The sequence below is a fragment of the Vombatus ursinus genome, unplaced genomic scaffold (genome assembly GCF_900497805.2).
Source record: "Vombatus ursinus unplaced genomic scaffold, bare-nosed wombat genome assembly UNPS02014775.1, whole genome shotgun sequence".
Classification (NCBI taxonomy): Eukaryota; Metazoa; Chordata; class Mammalia; order Diprotodontia; family Vombatidae; genus Vombatus; species Vombatus ursinus.
In genome coordinates this window covers 6,834,798-6,856,645 of record NW_020954553.1, presented here as the reverse complement: position 1 = coordinate 6,856,645, position 21,848 = coordinate 6,834,798, and the positions used below count along the sequence as shown (strand labels likewise).

The 21,848-nt window shown below is 41.4% G+C and overlaps 1 protein-coding gene across 7 annotated transcripts in view; it reads right to left on the bottom strand.

The window, feature by feature from the left end:
- SCMH1 (Scm polycomb group protein homolog 1) overlaps nucleotides 1-21,848 on the bottom strand; it is a 167,546-nt gene that overhangs the window by 5,445 nt on the left and 140,253 nt on the right. For 4 of the 7 annotated variants that reach the window (XM_027864558.1, XM_027864557.1, XM_027864559.1 and 1 more), the window contains 3 exons: nucleotides 18,638-18,764; nucleotides 15,573-15,773; nucleotides 13,462-13,647 (listed from right to left, as the gene is read on the bottom strand). In XM_027864558.1, coding sequence (XP_027720359.1) covers nucleotides 13,462-13,647; nucleotides 15,573-15,773; nucleotides 18,638-18,764 — 514 coding nt within the window. Of the gene's footprint in view, nucleotides 1-13,228; nucleotides 13,254-13,461; nucleotides 13,648-15,572; nucleotides 15,774-18,637; nucleotides 18,765-21,848 lie in introns of all 7 variants that reach the window. The other 3 variants (XR_003569305.1, XM_027864561.1, XM_027864562.1) reach the window with 2 other exon arrangements.

The window sequence follows — 21,848 nt, the reverse complement described above, 5'->3', positions numbered from 1 at the left end:
AGCAAAGTTGTGATATGAAAGTATGGTATAGTACGGTCTAGTGTTTGAACAAGGCTAGAGCACTGGTATAGGAACCAGTACCCAGGGGACTATATTTTGGGGGCATGTTTGCTGAGGCTGAACTGGGGTAGGATAGTGTAACAGACCTTTCTCCAAATGGAGTTGGGGAGATTTCAAGTCAGTCTCAAGGTCTGGTGAATAAAGTTTCCCCACTGCCTGCTTAAGAGTCCTATTGACACAGGTCAGGAACAGAGGTGGCATTCTAAAATAAAAGCAGCTTGGAAATAGTTAAGACTAGATCAGGGGTGAGGAACCTGCAGCCTCAAGACCACATGTGGCCCTGTAGATCCTCAAGTATAGCCCTCTGACTGAATCCAAACTTCACAGAACAAATGCCCTTAATAAAAGGATTTGTTCTGTAAAGCTTGGACTCAGTCAAAAGGCCACACCCAAGGATGTAGAAGGCCACATGTGGCCTTGAGGCTGCATGTTCCCCACCCCTGGACTAGATGATCTCAAAAACCTCTGTCATCTCTGACACTCTGACGTTCAATGATTTGAAGGTAAGACTCAAACAAGCCAGGTAGAATGAGTAAAATAGACACTGGGTTTATTTCAGTCCTGTTCTGTGTCCAGATGCTCTGTCTCCTTCTCTAGTAGGAGACATTGAAGGGCCCTGAGTAGATTTCTTGGGAAAAGCTGGTCCTAGGCCTAGAAATAGGAGAAAATGGTACCAGGTGGGTGCCTTGGCTATTAATTTCTAACCCACTGACTGCTATGGTGCTTGAAATGCCCACTGTCACTCACTCTTTTGCCAGAAGGTTCTTGGACAATTACCCTTAGTTACTTGATAGTATGATTACGTTAAATAATCACCAGTCAATTACACATCAAAATTACAGCATGATGAAATTGGAGGGGACCTTAGAAACCATCTCTTCTAATCCCTTTCCCAATCCCATACTCTACATATGAGAAAAGTGAGTTCAAGAAAGATTAAGTGACTTGCCCAGGGTCATGCTGCTAGTAAATTGCATAGAAAGGCCTTGATCTGATCTTTTGACTAAAAACTCTGCATTCTTTCTTCTATAAGCTCATGCTGCCTCTTGGGAGCTCTTATCACTCAGTCATCCCTCCACCATGGAAGAATTTTCAAATCTTGGTTTGTCTTGTTTGGATTTTTCTTCTTCCTCATTTATATTATATCCAATCAGGAAGTCCTATTGATAACACTTTTAAAATATTTTTTCAAAAAAGGAGGCCTAGCAGTACCTGATCCCAGTATATTACAATGCTGTAATTATCCAGACAATTGGGTACTGAGTAAGAAATGGAAAGGTTGACTGGTGGAATAGTTTAGGTACATAATACGTGGAAGTCAATAACCCAGTATTTGATAAGCCCCAAAATCCCAGCTCCTGGGGCAAGAACTCTATCTTCGACAGAAATTTTCATTGGGGAAATGGGAAAATATTCTGGCAGACACCAGGGACAGAACAATATCTCATTTTACATACCAAGATAAGCCCCAAATGGGCACATAATTTAGATGTAAAGGGTGACATCATTAGTCAATTATTAGAGGATTATAGGAAATTAAATTAAATGTAAATGAAAGGAACACGAAAGAAATTATCTGTCAGATCCATGGAAAGGAGAAGAGTTCATGACTAAACAAGAGACAGAGAGGTTCACAGGAAGTAAAATGGACAATTTTTCATTACATAAAATTAAAAAGTTTCTGCACAAACAAAACCAATATAGCTAAAATTAGAAGAGAAGCAGGAAATTGGGGAAAACAACTTTGCAGCAAGTTTCTCTCAAAAAGGTCTCATATAGGCAACTGATTCAAATTTATAACAGCCATCCCCTAATTGATAAAGCTACCATTATTCATATGAAAAAATATTCTATATCACTTAAAATTAGGGAAATTCAATAAAACAAATCTTGAGGTACTATATTCCCTCATACCCATTAGATCGGCTAAGATGACAAAAAAGGAACATGGCAAACTCTGAAAGGATTTTGGGAAAACAAGAATTTTAATGGACTACTGATATAGCTGTGAACTGGTCCATTCATTCTGGAAAGCAATTTGGAACCAACCTTCCCCCCCAACTATTAAATTGCACACACTCTTTGACTCAGCAATATCATTACTGGGTCTATACCCCAGACATAAAAAGGGAAAAAGACCCATATATACAAAAATGTTTGTACAGCTCTTCTTGTGTTAGCAAAGAATTAGAAACTGATGTGGTGCCCATCAATAAGGAAATGACCAAACAAGTTATGGTATATAAATGTGATGGAATACCATTGTGCTATAAGAAATATGAAAGGAGATGGTTTCAGAAAAACCTGGGAAGAACAGATTCAAAGTGAAGTGAGCAGAATGAGGAGAACAATTTATACGACAATATTGTATTTGTTTTTTCCCCTTATTTTTAATTTCTATTTTCAGTTCTGAATTCTCTCCCTCCCCCACCCACTGAGAAGGCAAGAAATATGATGCCCATTATACTTATGAAGTCATGCAAAATATATTTCCATATTAGCCATGTTGCAATTTTTAAAAAAGCAAGAAAAGTAAGAAAAAAATATGCTTCAATCTACACTCAGTCCATTAGTTCTCCATCTAGAGGTGGATAGCATTTTTCTTTTATGAGTCCTTTGGAATTATTGTGGATCATCATATTAATCAGAGTTGCTAAGTCTTTCACAGTTGATTTCATTACAATGTACACTGTTCTTTTGGTTCTGCTCACTCCACTTTGCATCAGCTTATATAGGTCTTCCCAGGTTTTTCTGAAATAATCCTCATCATTTCTTACAGCACAATATTACTGTATCACAATCATATACCATAACTTATTCAGTCATTCTCCAATTGATGGGTATCCCTTCAGTTTCCAATTTTTGCCACCACAAAAAGAACAGTTATAAATATTTTTGTATATATGATTCCTTTTCCTTTGATCTCTTTGGGGTATGGACCTAGCAGCCATATTGCTGGGACAAATGGTATGCAGTTTTATAGCCCTTTGGGCATAGTTCCAAATTGTTCTCCAGAATGGCTGGACTAGTTCATAGTTACACAAACAGTATATTAGTGTACCTAAGATAATCAACTTTGAAAGACTTAGGAATGCTGATCAACACAATGACTAACGACAATTCCAAAGGGCTCATGATGAAACATGCTATCTATCTCCAGATGGATAACTGATGGACTCAAGAGTACAGAATGAAACACATTTTGTTGTCTTTCTCCCTATTTCTTTCTATTTTTGGTCATGGTTAACATGGGGATTTGTTTTGCATGACTATCCATATTTGTAATGGGTTTTGGTTTTCTCATCTACTCAATGGATGGTGGAGAGGGAGGAATGAGGGAAAGAATTCAAAACTGAAAATAAAATAAAATTGAATTAAAAAATAAAAACTATTCAATTCAATTCAACAAGCATTTATTAATTTATGTCAGGTGCTGGAGATACAACGACAAAAGTCCAACTCAAATACCACTTACTTCATAAAGTGTCCCTATTAGTCCAATTGGTAATGAACTATTTGTCCCTCTCATATACTTACCATGTACTAGTCTATACATATCATACTTATTTGCCTGTTATATCCTTCTACTCTATAAACTATCAGATCCACTGTGCTAGCATTCCTAGCGCAGTGCTCGGCACACAATAGGTGGTTAATAAAAGATATTGGGCTAAGTCACCACAAACCTCACCTGCAGATACTGTGTAGGCTCCAGAACTGGCAACCTAATTCCTTGCCTTCCACCTGTCTTGGGGCATCCTCAGGGTCAAAGCTGACACACAGGGAGGCAGGATTGAATCATGAGCAACAGGGAATGGCTCCTCAACCATCACTAACACGTCACAGTACTCTGTCCTTCCCAAAGTCCTTTTACTCTTTGGTCTAATGTCACTTATTAAGTATCTACTATGTACCAGGCATTGTTCTAGGTGATGGGGATAAAAATACAAAAAGTGAAACAATCTCTCCTCTCAAGCACATTATATTCTATTAAGGAAGACAATATCAATGTGTGTTGCTTGTGTGTGTAACACATGCAGAATAAATATAAAATAAATACAAGGTACAAGGGAAGGAGGGAGGAAAGGAACCAGTGGTTGATGGCAGGGTGAAGCTGGGGGAGGGAATCAAAAAAGGCTTCATATAGAAGATAATTCTTCAGCTGTGTCTTGAAGGAAGAGAGAGATTTATGAGGCAAAGCTAAGATGGGAATACGTTCCAGGCATGAGGGACAGCCAGTGGGAAGTTATGAAGACAGGAAATGGGAGTTCCATGTTCAGAGAACAAAAAGAAGGCCACTTTGGTTGGATTACAGTGTGCAGAAAGGGGAGTGATATATAAGAGGTTGGAAAGAGTTAGAGTCCAGTACATGAAGGACCTCACAAGCAACACAGGAGAGTTTATATTTTATCCTAGAGGCAATAAGGAATCACTGGAGTTTTTGATACAGGAAAGAGACAGGCAAATATGAGCTTTAAGAAAGTCTCTTTTGTAGCCATGCAAAGGATGGATTGGAGAAGGGAGAGAACTGAAATAAGGAGACCACTTAGGAAGCCATTGTAATAGACTAGTCAAGGGGTGATAAGGGCCTAACCAAGATGGTGACCACGAGAATAGAGAAAAGGGGTCTAATGTAAGTGAATGCTGTGGAGGGAGAAAAAGCAAGATTTGGTAACTGACTGAATATGTGATAGATCATAGAATTGAGTGCAGGAAGAAATCTTCCAATTCCATCACTTTACAGATTAGGAAACTGAGGTCTAGAGCATTTAAATGATTTATTCAAGATCATACAGGTAGCAAGTTTAGGATTCAAATTCAGGTCTCTGACCACAAATTCACTGTTCTTTCCATTGTACCATGCTGCATCCTACAGGCAAAATTATAATCCCCTTTGCTGTGAAGAGAAAGACTTGGAGAAGTTTTGTAATATGCCTGTGAAAATGCAATAAATTGGTGGGGAGTCAGGGAATGACATACAGAATTTCCAAATGCTGCCATACAGCACAGCAGAAAGAGTATTGGGATTTAGAGTCACAGGACAATAGGATCTTAAACATAGAACAGAAAAAAAATCACAGAGATCTTCTAGTCCAACTGCCTCATCTTGGAGATACTGTCATGGAGTCCCAGAGAGATAAAGTGATTTCCCCAAAATCATATAACCTGACTCTAATTCTAGCACTCTTTCCATAACACCACTTTGTTATTCTAGCTGTGCTATTTACCACCGATGAGTTTGGACCTTTTCCCACTCTGGGTCTCAGTTTCCTCTTTTGTGAAATGAAAGGATTGGAATGGAATGATCTCTAAGGTCCCTGATGGCTCTAAATGCTAAAATTTTATAACTCCCATATTCTAGCTGTATTAATTTCTATTGCTATTTTTACTAGTAGCATTTAGACATTCAGATGGAAATCTGGAGTTTCATTTAACAGTCAATGAATCCAAAGTGTCCCAAATAGCATGCTACGAGTACTGCTTGAACTGACAAGCTATTAATGATGCATCTTAATAATTACCCACAAACTCCCTATGTTTCACTAATACCCTGACTATAGATTCACCAAAACACTGCTATGAAAGGGAGAGGTAATGTGGTTTAATAGAAAAGAACCTAGGAGTCAAAAAAAACTGGGATTTAATCCCTTTGCCTATCACACACTGCTTACCCTTCAGCAACAAATATTCATTAGGAACTTCTTGTAGAAAGACACTGAAAGAAAAAAGATATAATCCTTCCCCTCATGGAACTTATAATCTAGTAAACTTCTTGAGAAGGTCACAAGATCCCTGAGTATCATCTATAAAATGGGCAATAACTGTTATTATCTCATAGAATTGTTTTGAAAATGAAATGAGATGCCAGTAAAGTATTTTGTAAGCTGTAAAGTCCTACATAAATGAGTTACTATTATATAAGACAGGTCCATTTTAGACTCTATGCAAGGGGGTCTGTATCTCAAGTACTTTGTTAAAGAAATTGCACAGTACAAACACTAAGGAGAATATAAGGCCCTACTAGATTTTAATTGATACACATAAAATATGCCTAATATATCAAAGTACCCATACTCCACCTACCAACCTCTTGTCCACTATTGCTTCTCGCAGAAGGAGACCAGGACTGTCTCTGCCCTACAGGTGAGGTTCCTGAGACAATGACTTACCTACTGTTCCACACTGAGGTATGGAGTACCAGGGGCCTATTGACATGCTCTGAGCCCACTACAGGTTGCTTCATAGCTTTGCAAACTTTTGTACCCATTCTAATACTGCTAAGTAGATAGTTGGGGTTAACTATTATGTCAGTTCCTGTCTATGCTTCAATGTGTTCTAAAGAGCAAAACTGCCTGTGATAAAAGATGCAGGCACATTCCAACCTGTATAAAGGACAACCTCTTCTTTTAGCCTTAAAGCAGCCAGACCACTGGGGTACTACAAGGTACTGCTACCCTCAGCACTGATGGAGTGAAGTGCTGGCTGGCCCTTTAGAGGTCCTTATTAGATACGTACTTGCTGGGAACCTGGTTTCTGTCCGACCCTAGGCCTGTGACCATTAGCATGGCTAGCCCAGGATAAAATGTACCTGATTCGGCTTTTAGAAAGATGGCAGAATTTTTATCAATACTACAAAGCGATTAAGTCTCAGCTTGCCAGGAAGACTCACTGATGTGATCAGTGCTAAGGTTCAAGCACTTCATTTTTTTTCTGAAATGCTATTTTTTTTTTTTTGTATTCTACCATCTAACCTTAGACTGATGTTTTCTCTTGTGTCCCGGCAGAGGGCACCAAATCCAAGCAAATAGTTAGCAAACCCAGTTTGTGAAGGGCAAATCCTCTGTGTTTTCCAGTACAGACTAGTTAGTTATCATGTACAGAGTGGAGATATAAATCTAAACTCTTCTGTGGAGGATGGATATCAGGTAAGAATGCAGATGATCAGATACCTAACCTGCTGATGGACACAATCCTTAAAAGTGTTAATCTCCCCTTCCCTCTGAGATTGATTGGTCCTACCAACTTGATAGATCCACAACAAAACCAGCTTTGTACTCTTCCTCAGAAGGGGTTTCAAGGCAAAGCAGTGACGACTCAAACTAGAGTCATCCTGAGCAGAGAGCAGAGATCTGAATACATAACAACAAACACAACTCAGATTTTTTTTTGGCGAGGCAACTGGGGTTAAGTGACTTGCCCAGGGTCACACAGCTAGTAAGTGTCAAGTGTCTAGTCTGAGACTGGATTTGAACTCAGGTCCTCCTGACTCCAGAGCCAGTGCTCTATTCACTGTGCCACTTGCCTGCCTTGCAAATCAGATTTTTTTGTAGCATTCTGAGGTTTACAAAATGCTCTTACAACAACCCTGTGAGATAGCACCAATTATCCCTATTTTATAGGTGAAGAAATCAAGATTGAAGTTAAGAGATGTGCTCACCTGGCTAGGGTTAAGTGTTGGAGTTGTGACTTGAACCCAGGAGTCTAGTTTCCAAACTCAACCCTCTTTGTACTACCACAGGCTGCTGTCACTGGGCTGCAAGGGCAGAGACCTCTGTGACTTTAAGCACTTCATGATACTCTGGGTTGGAGTGCCTGCATATAGTATGCATGTAATTGTTATTTACTGAATAGTATTGAAAAGAGCAATTTTCAGCAAAAATCATTTTAAGAGAGATGCTGACAAGACAGTTTATCCAGAAGACATTAGGCAAGATGCTGAGGGGTCTGGAAAACTTGTGTCAGGAAGAAAACACTAGAGACAATGAGCTTAGACAAGACCAAGGGAGAGCTTGGATCTATGACTTCACTGGGTTAAGTAAGTCCTTGTGAAAAAAAATCCCTCTCAATGTACATCAGCACCTCCTGGCAATTTCGGTTGTTAATCTATAAAATTGGGATAATAGTATCTGTGATACCAAGCTATGCTATTGTGAAGCTCTAATGAGATAACGCACATGAAGCCCTTTGCAAACTTCCAAGCACTCAACAGAACCAGTCACCATCATCTCAGGCACAGGAACAAACACTGGACCTGTGATTACATTTGTACAGGGAGCTCCTGGGTGAAGAACCTCCCTTTATAGGTCGGCACTGGTTGCCTGGGATACTGAGAGGTCAAATGACTTTCCCATGGTTGGGAAAGTGTCAGAAAGGGGACCTGAACTCCAGTCCCCCTGGCTTTAAGACCAGCTCTCATCTACTTCAATCGTATACTTTTCTCATTTTCGCTATTATAAATTTAAGAGAATGATAATCAGTATTAAGAGTGATAGCCTCCTGCTGTCAGTCATTGCTGGGACCAGGGCTTCCTTGCACAGGACCCTGTCTAAAGCAGGCACTCCACAGAGACCGGAGGACTGGCTGGTGGCCCCCAATCCAGGGCAAATCCTAGAAGAGGTAGCATGGAAAGGTGCCCTCTCCTTTACCTCCACCTCCACGTCCACCCACCTGACTGAGGAGTTCTGCTGTCATTAGAGAGGTAGGTTTGGCTCCCAGGACCAGATGAGAAGGCTCTGGAACTCTTTCTGGGCCCTCAGCCTATCTTTTCTTGGATATTGGTGTACCTCATACCAGTGAAGAAGTAGACTTCCATTTTGGAACCAAGTTTGCTCTAAGGAGACCCAGAAAAGCTACATAAGATGTGACTGAAGTAATGAGGTGGTTTTATCAATAATATGCATTCTAAAAGATGCAACATAGTATATGGCAGAAAAAGTTCTGGATCTGAGACCAAAAGAGGCTCAAATCCCTGCTCTGTTACTCACTACATATATGATCTTAAACAAGACATTAAAGTTCTCTCAGCCACAATTTCTTCTTGTAAAATTAAAGAGCTAGACTAGAAAGAGGATCTTTAAGTTCCCACCTAGCCCTACCCTGTGATCCAAATGAAAACTATACCTTTCAAAGGAATCCACTTAGGTCTTCTAGAAACCACAGAATCTCAGAGTTGGAAAGGATATCAGGGTCAATGCCTACCTGAACAAGAATTCTTTCTATAGTATCCCCAACAAGTGAAGTAACTGAAAACTCAATTCCACTCTGGGGTAGCTCTAATTTTCAGGAAGTTTTTTTTTTCCTATCAAACCAAAAGTTTGCCTTTCTTCAATTTCCACCCATTGGTCCTAGTTCTGCTCTATGGGGCCTCTTCCACATGATAACCCTGCACATACTTAAACACATATATCATGCTCCCACCTCATCTTCTCTTATCTCCACATTCCTTAAACTAGTCCTTATCCGGTGTGTTCTCCAGTCCTCTCATCATCCTGGCTATTCTCCTTTGGAAATGCTCCAGCAACGTGATACTCTTTCCAAAAGGTCTGCTTGTTCCTCCACTAACAGAAGACAGTGGGACGATCACCTTCATCATTCTGGACACGGTGTCTCCAATTTAAGATATGTTTTGGATGATGGTAGCATGACTAGAATTAATGTGTAACCACTAAGATGACCATTTTGATGGAGATAACATCTAATATAAATTCTGTTCTCATTATTTTTAATTTCACAGCATCTACTGGAAACAATTACTCCCATTGTTTGGTACCTTAAGGTTTACCAAGAATGTTTCTGTAAGGTAGGTTGTAATATTACTATTATCCTTATTTTACAAATGAGGAAGCTGAGGCTCAGAGAGAATAAGTTATATTTCCACAGCTGGGAGTATCAGGACCACATTTTCCAATTCAAATTCCTATGTTTTTTCCATACCATTACACTGCCTCAGATAATGTGTTTGGTGTAAAAGCTACTCCAGGCTTCACAAAGTGGCAAGGATACTATGAAAGGCCCAAACACACAGGGAGAAGCTAGTTATTTGTTCAGGAAGGGAAGTCTATATTTGGACATTATGAGCTAATGAAAAATTCAAGTAAAATCCAATAAACCAAGGAACATTTTTTTCTGCCACAAAATTCCCCAAATGCTAAAATGAAAATGATTACAAAGCAGTGAGGATCATGACATATAAATATGTTGGGGTTGACCCTGGAACTTGCAGGGCTACAGAAGATATTGGAGGAGGTAGTTACATGTGACCGTTAATGATTTTTATGTTTCTATCTTGGAAGTTCATAAATGTTGGAAGGCATGTAATATAAAATTTTAAAGCTGGAAGAGACCTTATAGATTTTCTAGTTCAACCCTTTCATTCTATAAATGGGGAAACTGAGGCCCTGAAAGGGGAAATTATTTGCCCCAAGGCTGTATTATAGCAAATCAGTGACAAAGCTGAGACTAGAACCCAGGTCTTTTGATTTCCACTGCAGGCCTATTCTCTTACATCACACTGCCTTCCAAACATCACTGTTGATAACCTGAAGGATGGGAGGGAAAATGGCTAGCAGAATTAAAGAAAGGAAAAGGGTACAAAATCAAAATTCAGAACAGAGAATTCTGTCCTCTGGGAAAAAGACCTTATATTGCCAAGCTATGGGTGAACATCTATCTACACATATCTATATCTCAAAGGATATCATCTCAAAGGAAAGTCTCTGCACTAATCAGACTAGAAGGTAGCACACCCATATACATTAACACACACATACACAGATACTCACTTCTGAGCTTCCACTTGGATGACAGCCAAGAAAATGCCATTACTGAAAGGACTGAGAGTCAGGTTTGCTTGGATAGTAGGGAGGTAGAAGAGAAAGAGAAGTACATGCTCAGTGGTTTCAACTCTAATAAGAATCTGGTCAACGCATGAAACTAACTCTACTACTTAACTCTAAATAACAGCTTTCAATGATTTTTAGGAAACAAGTTATTATAATTTTGATATGATACCTGTGAGAAAAAATGAAAAATTACAGACATATACAGATATTTTAAAACTCTAGAAGTATTACATGGAAACCTCTGTCAGCAGGGACTCAAGATACTGTATGGTAGTTATTTCCTATCAGTTGCTATAGGATCTCAGAACCTTGAAAAGAAAACTGCTTGGGAATTCTCGTGGGATTCATCCCTGATGATATCCAGGCAGAAATGGGGCAGAAGATTTTGCACCAGGAGACAAATGAATTGTCCCTTTTATCTGAAAGGAACCCTAGAAATCCCTGTCCTAGGAAGGCCAGGACCGAATGCAGAGCCAGGCAAACACCAAGCTGGGTAATTTTATAGCCATGGATAATAACTGTTTTAAGACACCTCAGAATGTCTAATGTCATCTCTTCTGTAAAGTGGCCCTTGAGTCCCTGACCCAGAAGTGATTTCTTTCTCCCTGCCACTCATATAGCACTTTTCACCACTCTTATTGCATTCTCACCTCCGCTTTGTGTTGTAATTACCTCTGACTGTATCTTATTATACATTACTCCCCTCCATACATTTCATAGTACAGTCAAACTCGTCTCTCTGTTTCACACACATGGCACTCCATCTCCCATCCTCTGGTCTTCACATTGGTGACCTCATGCCTGGAATGCACTCCCTACTCTCCTCTGTCCCTCTTCAAGATGAAACTTATGCCTAAGCCTCTACGTGAAGCCTTTCCTGATCTCCCAAATGTTGATGTCCTCCATCTCTAACTACTATGGATTATTTATTCTGTATATAGACATATATGCATACATATGTATATATGTTGTCTTCCCCTATAGAATTTAAGCACCTTAGAGAGCATGGATTGTTTAATTATTTTTTTGGGGGGGGTACCTACCTAGCACATAGTCTAGCACATAGTAGGTACTTATAAATGCTTGCTGATTGATTGACTTCATCTTCCCTATTAAAAATGTGAACTCCAGCAGGGCAAAAGCTCATGTTTTATTCTCCTTTGCATCCCATAAAACACCTAGGCACAGGACTTTGCACATAGTCAGTACCCAGTAAGTATCTATTAAGTGAATGGAGTCCAGTTATCCAGAAAGCCAGAAGGACTCAAAAACTCCTCAAAACCTCTTCATCTAATCATACTGTTATGAACGCCACGTGTAGTCCTGTAGAAGTATCAGTACCTCAGTGCAGGTGACTGGAGACTGGCCTCTGGGAAATGTAATTTTCCAAATAGAAATGGCCAGGCAAATACTAGAAACAGTTTACATTCCAAGGTATGCTGATAATTCATTGACAAGGGAGCCTTGAGAATATAACTTTTTATCATGATATGCTTTTGGAAGACTATTTAAGGATACGATCTCACTTTACCAGTTCAGCCCAGCCTTTATGTGGGACAGCTCACTGCCTGATCTGTAGGAAGCATGGTCAGAACAGATCTTTCTGCTCCCTTTTGATTCTGATGCTAGAGAAATGCTTCTTCATACTATCAGTGAAGTAAAGGAGAAACTGATGAGAAAATGTGTCCTTCCACTTCAAAGAAAGGAAACAGTGAAGAACCAAAGGAATGGCTGAAGTGGTAACACAATGACCTTGCCCTCCTATAAAGCACTGGAAAAGTCAGAAGCCCTTTCTCCCAATGCATACTCAGTTGGGAAGGACATTCCAGGAAACTTGTGAAGGATCTTACCTCTCTCCTGAATAAGATGAGCCCAATGCTTTCAGAGTTCTGGCTTCCCTCTGAGTGGTTCAGTATGCGGGGCCTCAGAGTGTAGCAGTCTAGCCCCCTGCCTCCTCGGACCTCTCTTAGATGTGCTTAGTCACTTAGGCAGCCACCTGGCACACGCTTCCCTGCTATGAGTCTGGTAAGTTAACTTTAAAAAGTGATTTTCTAGCCCAGTCAAAGATAATAGGAACATGAACTGGCTTGCATGAAGTATTGAAGTGGAGAAAGTTTATTTGGTATATGCCAAAAGAAACATAGGACAGCTAGTCATTAGGGAATAAATTTCTCAATCTGTATTCTGAGACTAAATTTTCCTGTTGGAGAGAAGTATCCATTCTAGTTCACATCTGCCAAAGTTGAGACAGGAGTGAAATAACTTTGGTGGCTTAAAAGAAGAATTGTGACTTCCCAGATTCTCAGCATGTGGTTGACTGAGTCACCTATCTGTATCTATACAGACCCAGAGGTAATGAGGGGAAGCCCAAAGAGTTGAGAAGATTAAAGTCCATGAGAAAGCAAAAGATGGGGATGAGACTTACTCCCCCAGGCATTACAACAGTAAAGGAACAGAGAGAAAGGCCTCACATGGAGTCAGAAAACCTAGATTCGAGTCCCACCTTGGCAACATAGTAGCTCTGTGAGCTTGAGCAAGTCACTTACCCTTCTGGGGTCTTAGTGTTCTTCTCTGTAAAATGAGGGGGTTGGATTAGATGATCTGTAAGGCCCCTCCCTTCCAGCTCTGTGATTATTCTGTGATCTGCCCCTGGAAAGTAAAGCTCTCCTCTAGGCATAGATGCCCCATAACTATGCCAACCCAGGGCCGCCTCCAGCCTCCTGACTCCTTCCACCATCCCGCAGGTGCTCTCCAGGCCTAGGCCCATCCCAGCTCCTACCTGGTAGGTACCTGTCGTGGTCGTACTCAGTGGTGGACAGCTGCATGTGATTTTGCGTGAAGGGCTGGTTGCCGAACAGGTTGCTACTCCGAAGGTTTCGGCACAGCTTCTCCAGGAAGCGAAGGACGAAGGTAATGCTGTTGACCGCTGGCAGGTTGAGGGTATGCTGCTCCCGGTCAAACACAGCTACAGAGTTAAGCAAACACGGCAGAACACATAAGCCCCATGGTGCGGGAGGAGCTGGGGCCGCACTGCTGCCAACGCCTGCCTTTCAGTGTCACCTGGTTAAACAAAGGCAAGTCAGTGCCACTGATATCCACCCCCCCAGTGGGCTTTGATTGGGGGTGGGGGGGGCCTCGTGCTCCAGAGTTCCTGGATTTGTGATAATGGGAAGAGTCAGGACAGGTCTGTCACACCCAGGGCTGCAAACCAAGTCTACCCAGCTTGTAAAAACAACTAGGAATATATCTGGTCCTCCATCAGCTGGGTTGAGCCTCAAGGGAAAAAAAAAATCTGTTCTTTAGGGAGCTGTCTGCACAAGTACCACTCAGAAGAAGATGAGACATACTGTAGGGAGGAAGGGATAATCCATAAAATCAGAAGGAACTGTAGCAATTTCCAGTACTGATTGGTTAAAAAAAAGGGCTCAATTCTATAGCACTTTAAAGTTTACAAAAAGTTTTTATCACAATAACCCTATGAGCTAAGGAATGAAAGTATTCTATGATCACGTCCATTTTACAGATAAGCAAACCGAGGCACAAGGCAGCAGAATGACTTGCCCGTGGTCACAAAGCTAGCTCAGCAGGAACGGAGGGGGCTGCAGTCCAGTGGGAAGAGTACTGGGTTTGAAGTCATAAGAGAAGGGTTCAAAATCCAGCTCTGCCACTTCTAGTCGTGTGCCCCTGGGTAAGCCCTTCATCTGTTAGTATCCTCTATAAAACAGGGACAACGACACCTTTATTATCTACTGCATGGTGCTATTATGAGGATCGAATGAGATGAAACACATAAAGCTGTACATAAATGCAGGTTATAATTATTGTTAAGAGCCAAGACTCACACTCCGGTCTTATTCCCAAACCAATGCCTTTGCTTATTGCATCATGTTACAGCTGGGTGCCCAGTGCCTGGGCAGTCTAATGGGCATGTGCTTCTGTTCTGGTGTTTGCTAAGGTGGTGTCTAGGCACTGATGGCTCTGCTAGGCACCAGTGGGTACCTCTCACGGCTAAATGTTGTTGTCGACGGGGGAGAGAAAAGGAAAGAGATGAGGGGAGGCAAGTGGGTATTCAGAAGGCCAAGGACGTGTATCCCCTTGGTGGTACTCATCACAGCTGCTGAAGGGGAAAGAGAAGGAGTCGGAAACTTGGGGGAAAATGAAGCATAAGCTTTGGGAAAATCAAGGTGAAAATAATTAAGGTGTTTTATGATGTTAATTCAGGTGCTAAAGTGAGTCCGTAGCAGGAAAAAAGAAGGAACTGCTTTGCTCTCCTCAGCACATGACACAGACCCTCTTGTGCCTTGGAAGAGCTCTGCTTAGGGAGAATAAGGACACAACAAAGCTAGGTAAGAAGTACTATAGTCCTCTGAGGGTGGGACAGGAAACTCCCAAACAGCTTGAAGAAATTCCCCTGCTGATCCTCATTTTTGGAGAAATCTTCAAAGTGACATATTTATGTATGCACAGGAGAGGCTGACATTCCCTGAAGCACTCATGGGGCAGAGGCAGGTGAAAGTGGGCTAAATGGAGGGAGAATGTAAGCCTTATTTAGGGGCCTATTCATCTGATTCAATGAAAGAGCCATCACTGTATTGGCCCTGCAGTTGGGAGAAAAGGTCCGTGAGTGTGGCCAGGGGAGACCTGGGGAGCTTGACGCTCCTGAGTGGGGAAAAGGAAGAAAAAAACCCAGGCAAGGACTCTCCTCCCTACAACCACCCCACTCCCTAAGGAACCTTTTCCCACTTTTCTGAGAGTTAGGGAGGTGAGGCAGATTGACAGATACAGCAGGAAGGAAAACCCTGCCCCTCTAGCTGCCTAGGGCCCTGGCCATGCCTGTACATTGAGGAAGGGCACGGCAAGGGCCCCAGGCAGCTGGGAGAGGGGGCTTACCTGAGATGACCTCCCCGCCATGGCCTTGCTTGAGGAAGCTGAAGACGGTCTTCTGGTGGTAAGCACAGTCAATACAGGCCTGTACTGCCTGCTGCAGGACCACTGAGGCGCGTGCTGGCCCAAAGTGGTCAGGCAGCTGCTGGACCTTCTTTTTGTCCAAGTGGGGGCCAGTGCTGCCATTCTTGTTCAAGTAGATGCAAACTGCAGGAGAAAAAGAAGCTGTAGGACTCAGACAGACCCCAGAGAACACAGAGTTCTACTACCTTTACCTCCAGCTTCTCAACCCTAACATATGCTTGCCCAGTGCAATACCACAGAAGATAGGGGGTGGAGTAGGGAGGAGAAAAGGAAGCGTGTACCCAGCTGTTATTGGCCGAGGCAACATGATCAAAAGTTCTGGGAATAATGCCTACTGGGGAAAATGATGCTGTCAAAAAGCCAGGGCCCAAAACAACAGTTATCTTTCTTGTACTAAAAACAAAGTTCCTAACAATCCCCCAAATGTACATTCTTACACATCCTTCCTGTCCCTCTCTTCATGTATTCTCCCTATCTCTTGATCGCTGTCTTTTTCCACACACTGTCTATTTATCTGCCTTTCCACTTCCTGATAAGGAGTGTGGAGGGCTGGGAATGGGGGTAGGAAGAAAGGGGAGGAGATCACAGCGTCAGGGATGGGATGAAGAGGTAAGGTCAGTGAGAGAAGAGTGGACTTGAAAGCTCCTTTCCTCCTCCGGCCACCTGCTCCATCCTCTGACCTGGAATTCCTTGCGAAAAGGGTCAAAGATGGTGGTGGTGAAAGGACAATGGGCCTAGACTTCTAGCTCAAATGATCACTGTTACTCTCTGAGATAAGAGCATGTGCAATAGGTTTAAAATCAACTGTGACAATGCACAAAAGCCATTCATTCTTTCAATCCTGAGTGCATTTATACAGAAAAAAGTTAGGAAAACATTTGGTTAAATAAAAAATTCAAATTCTGTCTTCTTTTTTGGTACATTATTTTCATGTATCTTTTTGTTTATTTGTTTTTTTAATGACTTGGTCCTCAAAAGCTGAAATCGGACCTGCCTGCTGCTGGCACATTGGCCAGGAGAGAAAAATAAAAATAAAAGACACTTAAAAACGTCAAGGAAGATTCTGCGTTGGTCAGTTAGGCCTGCTTCTGCCTTTGTGGCACTGGTCCTGTTATTTCCACAGTACCCAGGCTTATCCCTTAGCACTGAACCAAGGCAGGCACACCAGGGAGGAGGGGGCATGAGGCCAGCCCAGGAGGGCTCTTCTTCAGTCTTTTCAGAGGAACTCAAACCAGGTCAGTCGCTATGTTACTCAGTCACCCTCTCAGGGCTTTCCTGCCAATCAGAGCTTTCCAATGGTAAGCATTAATGCTTGCTCTTGTCTTTCCAAAACAAGCCCAAGGTGTCCTCTGATCCTGTCACTTTCCAGAGCCTAGGAGTGAATGAAGGGCCTGGGAACTGTTATCTGATAACATCTTTTCTCCAGCTTTATCAGCTTATGAATGACAGCAAGAACAGTGTGACCTTGAGCAAGGCACTTAACCCTGTTTGCCTCAGTCTCCTCATCTATAAAATGAGCTGGAGAAGGAAATGGCAAACTACTCCAGTGTCTCTGCCAAGAAAACCCTAAATGGGGTCACAAAGAGTCAGAAACAACCAAAATGACTAAACAATAGCAACAACAACAAAAAATAAAATCTACTCTCAATAAGAACCTGACACCACTGAAAATATTTAAAAGATTGTGATCACCTCTGAAGGCAATTTTAAAAGAAGTTCCAAAATGTTTTCTGCAACGGCAACTTTATTGGAATGACCTCATAGTCTTTGAGGATGACTTTTTTGAAGGACATCTCATTTGCATAAGTTCTTGTACACTTGTTAAAAAATTAGTCACATTACTTTATACTCAGACCTTCTCAGCTGAAGTGTTTTTTGTTTTTTTTTTTTTGTGAGGCAATTAGGATTAAGTGACTTGCCCAAAGTCATACAGCTAGTGAGTGTTACGTGTCAGAGGTTGGATTTAAACTCGGGTTCTCCTGACTTCAGAGCTGGTGCTCTATCCACTGCGCCACCTAGCTGCCCCTCAGCTGAGTTTTTTTCACTGTATCTCCAACACCTAACAGAGAACCACCTTGGCCTACAGTGGGCACTTAATAAATGTTTATTAAATTGAATTGAGTTTATTTTATACTACCTTCTTTCTTGAGTACCATTTTTCAGGCCAGCAGCATTATTTGCCATTTCCTGCTTTCTCTGTCTCTGTGTCTTCCTTGCAGGTTCTCTCCTATATGCTTTGAAAGCATTTTATCTACAGCTCTGCTTATGAAGTTCTTTATCTCCCTTCAAGGCCCAGTTTAAATACTATCTCCTTCAAGAAACTTCCTGAATCCTCCCAAATTAAAGTGAGGTCTCCTTTCTACTTAAAATTTTTTAGAACATTTTGTACTCATCTCTCTATCTTATCACTCTACCTTAGTCACAAACTTCTCTGTGTACATATGTACTGCATCTGTCTTATTAGACTATAAATTTCTTGAGGGCATGTGTCACTTTTCATTTTTGTATTCTCAGTGGTAAGAACAGGGTATTGGATATAGTAGCTGTTTAATAAATATTTGTTGGATGAATAAGTGTGTTGGGAAAAATCTCTTATGTCCCCACAACTCATGGAACCTCTTGAGTTTTCTTAGATCTTAGAGATTGACTGTTTTAGTACATGTAAGGCTAAAGATTTACCCTGTATAGAAGCATTTTGGACCCCAAGGGGCACAAAACTCAAAGAAGCCACAGAATCACATGTTAGAGCTAGTCTACTCAGTCATGTTTTTGTCCAATCCCTTCATGTTATAGAGAAGGAAACTGAGGCTCAGAGAGGGGAAGTGATTTGGCCAAGGTCACACAATGCATGACAAAGGCAAGCATAGATCTTCAGACAGATTCCCAGGCCAGTGATGCTTTTGTGATGACCTCAGATACTGGGCCAAATATTAGTGCAGAAAAAGGCACAGGCCTTGGGACATTTGGTCTGTACTTGGGTCTTTTACCTGTGGGGGCCTGCATTGCTGAGCTGGGGATAGTAGCAGCGTCCTGGGGCACAGTGCTGGTGTCTGGTTCAGGGGTACTGGTGGTCGGCGAGGTGGGTGCTGGGTTTAACAAAGTCCGAGGTTTTCGCTGCCAAAACAGATGGAGAAAAGTCTGCCAACTGTATGTATTAGTGTGTCTCTTTCTCCCTTAATCCCAAGCATTTACTCTCCCGCCAGACTATAAGCTCTTTGAGGCTGGAGATTACATTTCATACTTTTGAATTCTCTATAGAACCTTACAAATGGTAGATACACAATAAATATTTGTTGAATGAATAAACAAACAAATGGTCAAGAATCCTCTCTTTCCACCCCGGTCCATGAAGCCAGAGTTTAGCTAATCACAAAGAAAAAAAAACCAATACTGTCATAGTGAATTTGAACCTGGAACACATACTTTTTTGATATGGCATCTGTCTATACTGCCACCACCACAGTACAGATCCTCATCACCACCTGCCTAGACCATGAAACTATGACTCCAGCAATAGCCTACTGTTTTCAGGTCTTTCTTCCTCCCCTGTGCTCTCTCCCTTCCAGTTCACCTTTCACAAACCATCAGATTAGCTCATGTTACTCCTCTGTTCAAAGCTTTTCAGTGGCTCCCAATGGCTGCTGATTAATATTCCAATGCCTTGTCTGGCTTGCAAAGCCCTTCACAATTTGGTGCTACCTTGCCTGTCTAGCCTTATTTCATAATATTATCCTAAAACAGTTATACTCCAATTTGCCTATGGTTCCTACAATGTCCCTTCATTCTCTTTGTTTGTTAAAGTCCAACCTAAATCCTAGTTCCTCTAAGAATCCTTTCCTAATCTCCCACAAATATGACTTTTCCCTTCAAACATCACATACCACTTTGTTTCATACTTCTTTAAAGTACATATCAAGTATTATATTGTATATGTGTTAGAGCCCTTCTAGATAGTGAACGGGAAGAGTTCAAATCTTATCTTTGCATCTATCCAACACCTAGTTACAATGCTCTGCATATAGTAAGTACTTAACAAATATTTACTGACATAAATGGTGAATCTCCCCCTAGACACATGCATATGTAACCACTGGATTATAGATTTAGAGCTGGTGGCAACTTTGGAGGCCAGCAAGTCCAACCCCCTCATTTTACAGATGAGGAAATTTTTGCACAGAGAAGTTAAGTGATTTGCCCAGGGTCACATGGCTAATAATGATCTGAGACAACTTCTGAACCCATGTCTTCTTGATCAGAAGTCTAATGCCTTCTCCACTGCTATGATACCTTTTACCACCCCTCTTCCAAACTTCACCATTTCTGTTGAAGGTAGCACATTCCTCCAGTCTCTCAGATTTATAACCTTGTTATTATCTCTGACTTCTTCTCCCTCAACTCAACATGTTCAACCAGCTGCCAAATATTGCTGTTTATAATTCTACAATGTCTCCCACATTCAACCCCTTCTCTCTATTCACATAGCTATCATCTTAGTTTGGGGTCCTTATTACTTCTCACCTGGATTTTTCCAAGTCTCCTAATTAGTCTCCTTGACTCAAATCTCCTTACTCTAGTCCCTCCCTAAACTGCTATTAAAACAATTTTCCTTAATCACAGATCTGACCACGGCACTACCTTACTCTCTCAATTTTAGTGGCTTACTAGTGCCTCTAAAACAGAATATAAACTCTTCTACTTAGCTTTTAAAGCCCTTTACAACTTGATTCCAACCAGACTTACTGTACATTAGTCCCCACCAAATACTGTCTGGTCCAGACAAACAAGCCTTCTCTGTGCCTCACACACAAACACAAAATTTCATTTCCAATTTCTCATGCCTAGAATGTACTTCTTTATTACCTCTGCCTCACAGAATCCCTGTCTTTCAGATACAGTTCAAGCGCCACATTTTACATGAAGCCTCTCTTGACTTCCCCAGCTGCTAGTGCTCTCCTTCTCGAAGTACCTTAAACTGCTTTTAATGTATTCTGTATATACTTGTACATGTACTTGTCTTCTTCTCCATTAGAATGTAATCTCCTTGTGGGTGAGGATTGTTTCATTTATCGTCTTTGTATCCCCAGCCCCTGGCACAATACCTGGCACACAGCAGGTGCTTAATAAATGCTTATTGACTGGCTGATACATACTGGGGATAGAAACATAAAGCACGGAGAAAATGAAAGCCAAAACAGCAGAGGCGAGTGTAGGCCCCAATCTAATACTATAAGAAGTCATACTTCTGGGGAACTCTGAAAGATTACAGGGTTCTTTTCTGAAACTCTTTTCTAAAAGCTTCTCTGAATGTTAGAGAAAGATAAACCCCCTCAAAGAACACCACTACCCAAACAGCTCAGGCACATTCTGTTAGTAGCATGCAAAGTGACTGACAGGCCCTCCAACTTCTGAGGAGATTACCATTTATAAAAGATGAGAGGAACTCAAAAAGGTGAACAAGCATACACACAAGTATAAAATAGCATAAAGTACACACTATATACAGGCATTAGCATATTCTTTGTATAGTTAGTCATACAGTATAGTTTAATATGTAGTACATAGTACGTATTACATAGTATAGTTATAAGTGAAAATAATTCATATTTATATGCAAAGCATTTTATAAACATTATCCTACCTGATTTTCATAATATCTTTATGAGGCAGGCAGCACAAGTTTTAACACATTCCCATTGAGCAGAGAAGAGAACAAAGGCTCAGGGATGTTAAATCACTTGGTCAAGGTCACAGAGACAATGTGTATTCACAGCTGGGATTTGGAACCAGGTCTTCTGAACTCAGGTCCCCATGTTCCTCCCACCCCCCAATATATCACATTGCCTCTGAACATCAGAATAAGGGGTGGGTGGGAGAAAAGACAGAGGGAATAACTAAAACTCCTGTGAGCTAAAGAAGGCTTTGCAAAGGAGTGAGACTTTTAGAAATTCCTGGATGATAGAAGGAAGCTGGGCAAGCTGGGAAGTGTACATGGTATGTAGGAAGTGGGAAAAAGGTAATTAGGATCAATGGATAAGGAGAACTCTATCAGGGCAAAGAAATAAAAGAGGTCAGGTCATCCCAAGCATCCTGGTGAGGGGCCATAAGGTTGAGAATGCATTGTCCAATTCCAAAAGACTCATTACGGAAAATGCTAAGCACATCCAGAAAAAGAACTATGAAGTCTGAATACAGATTGCA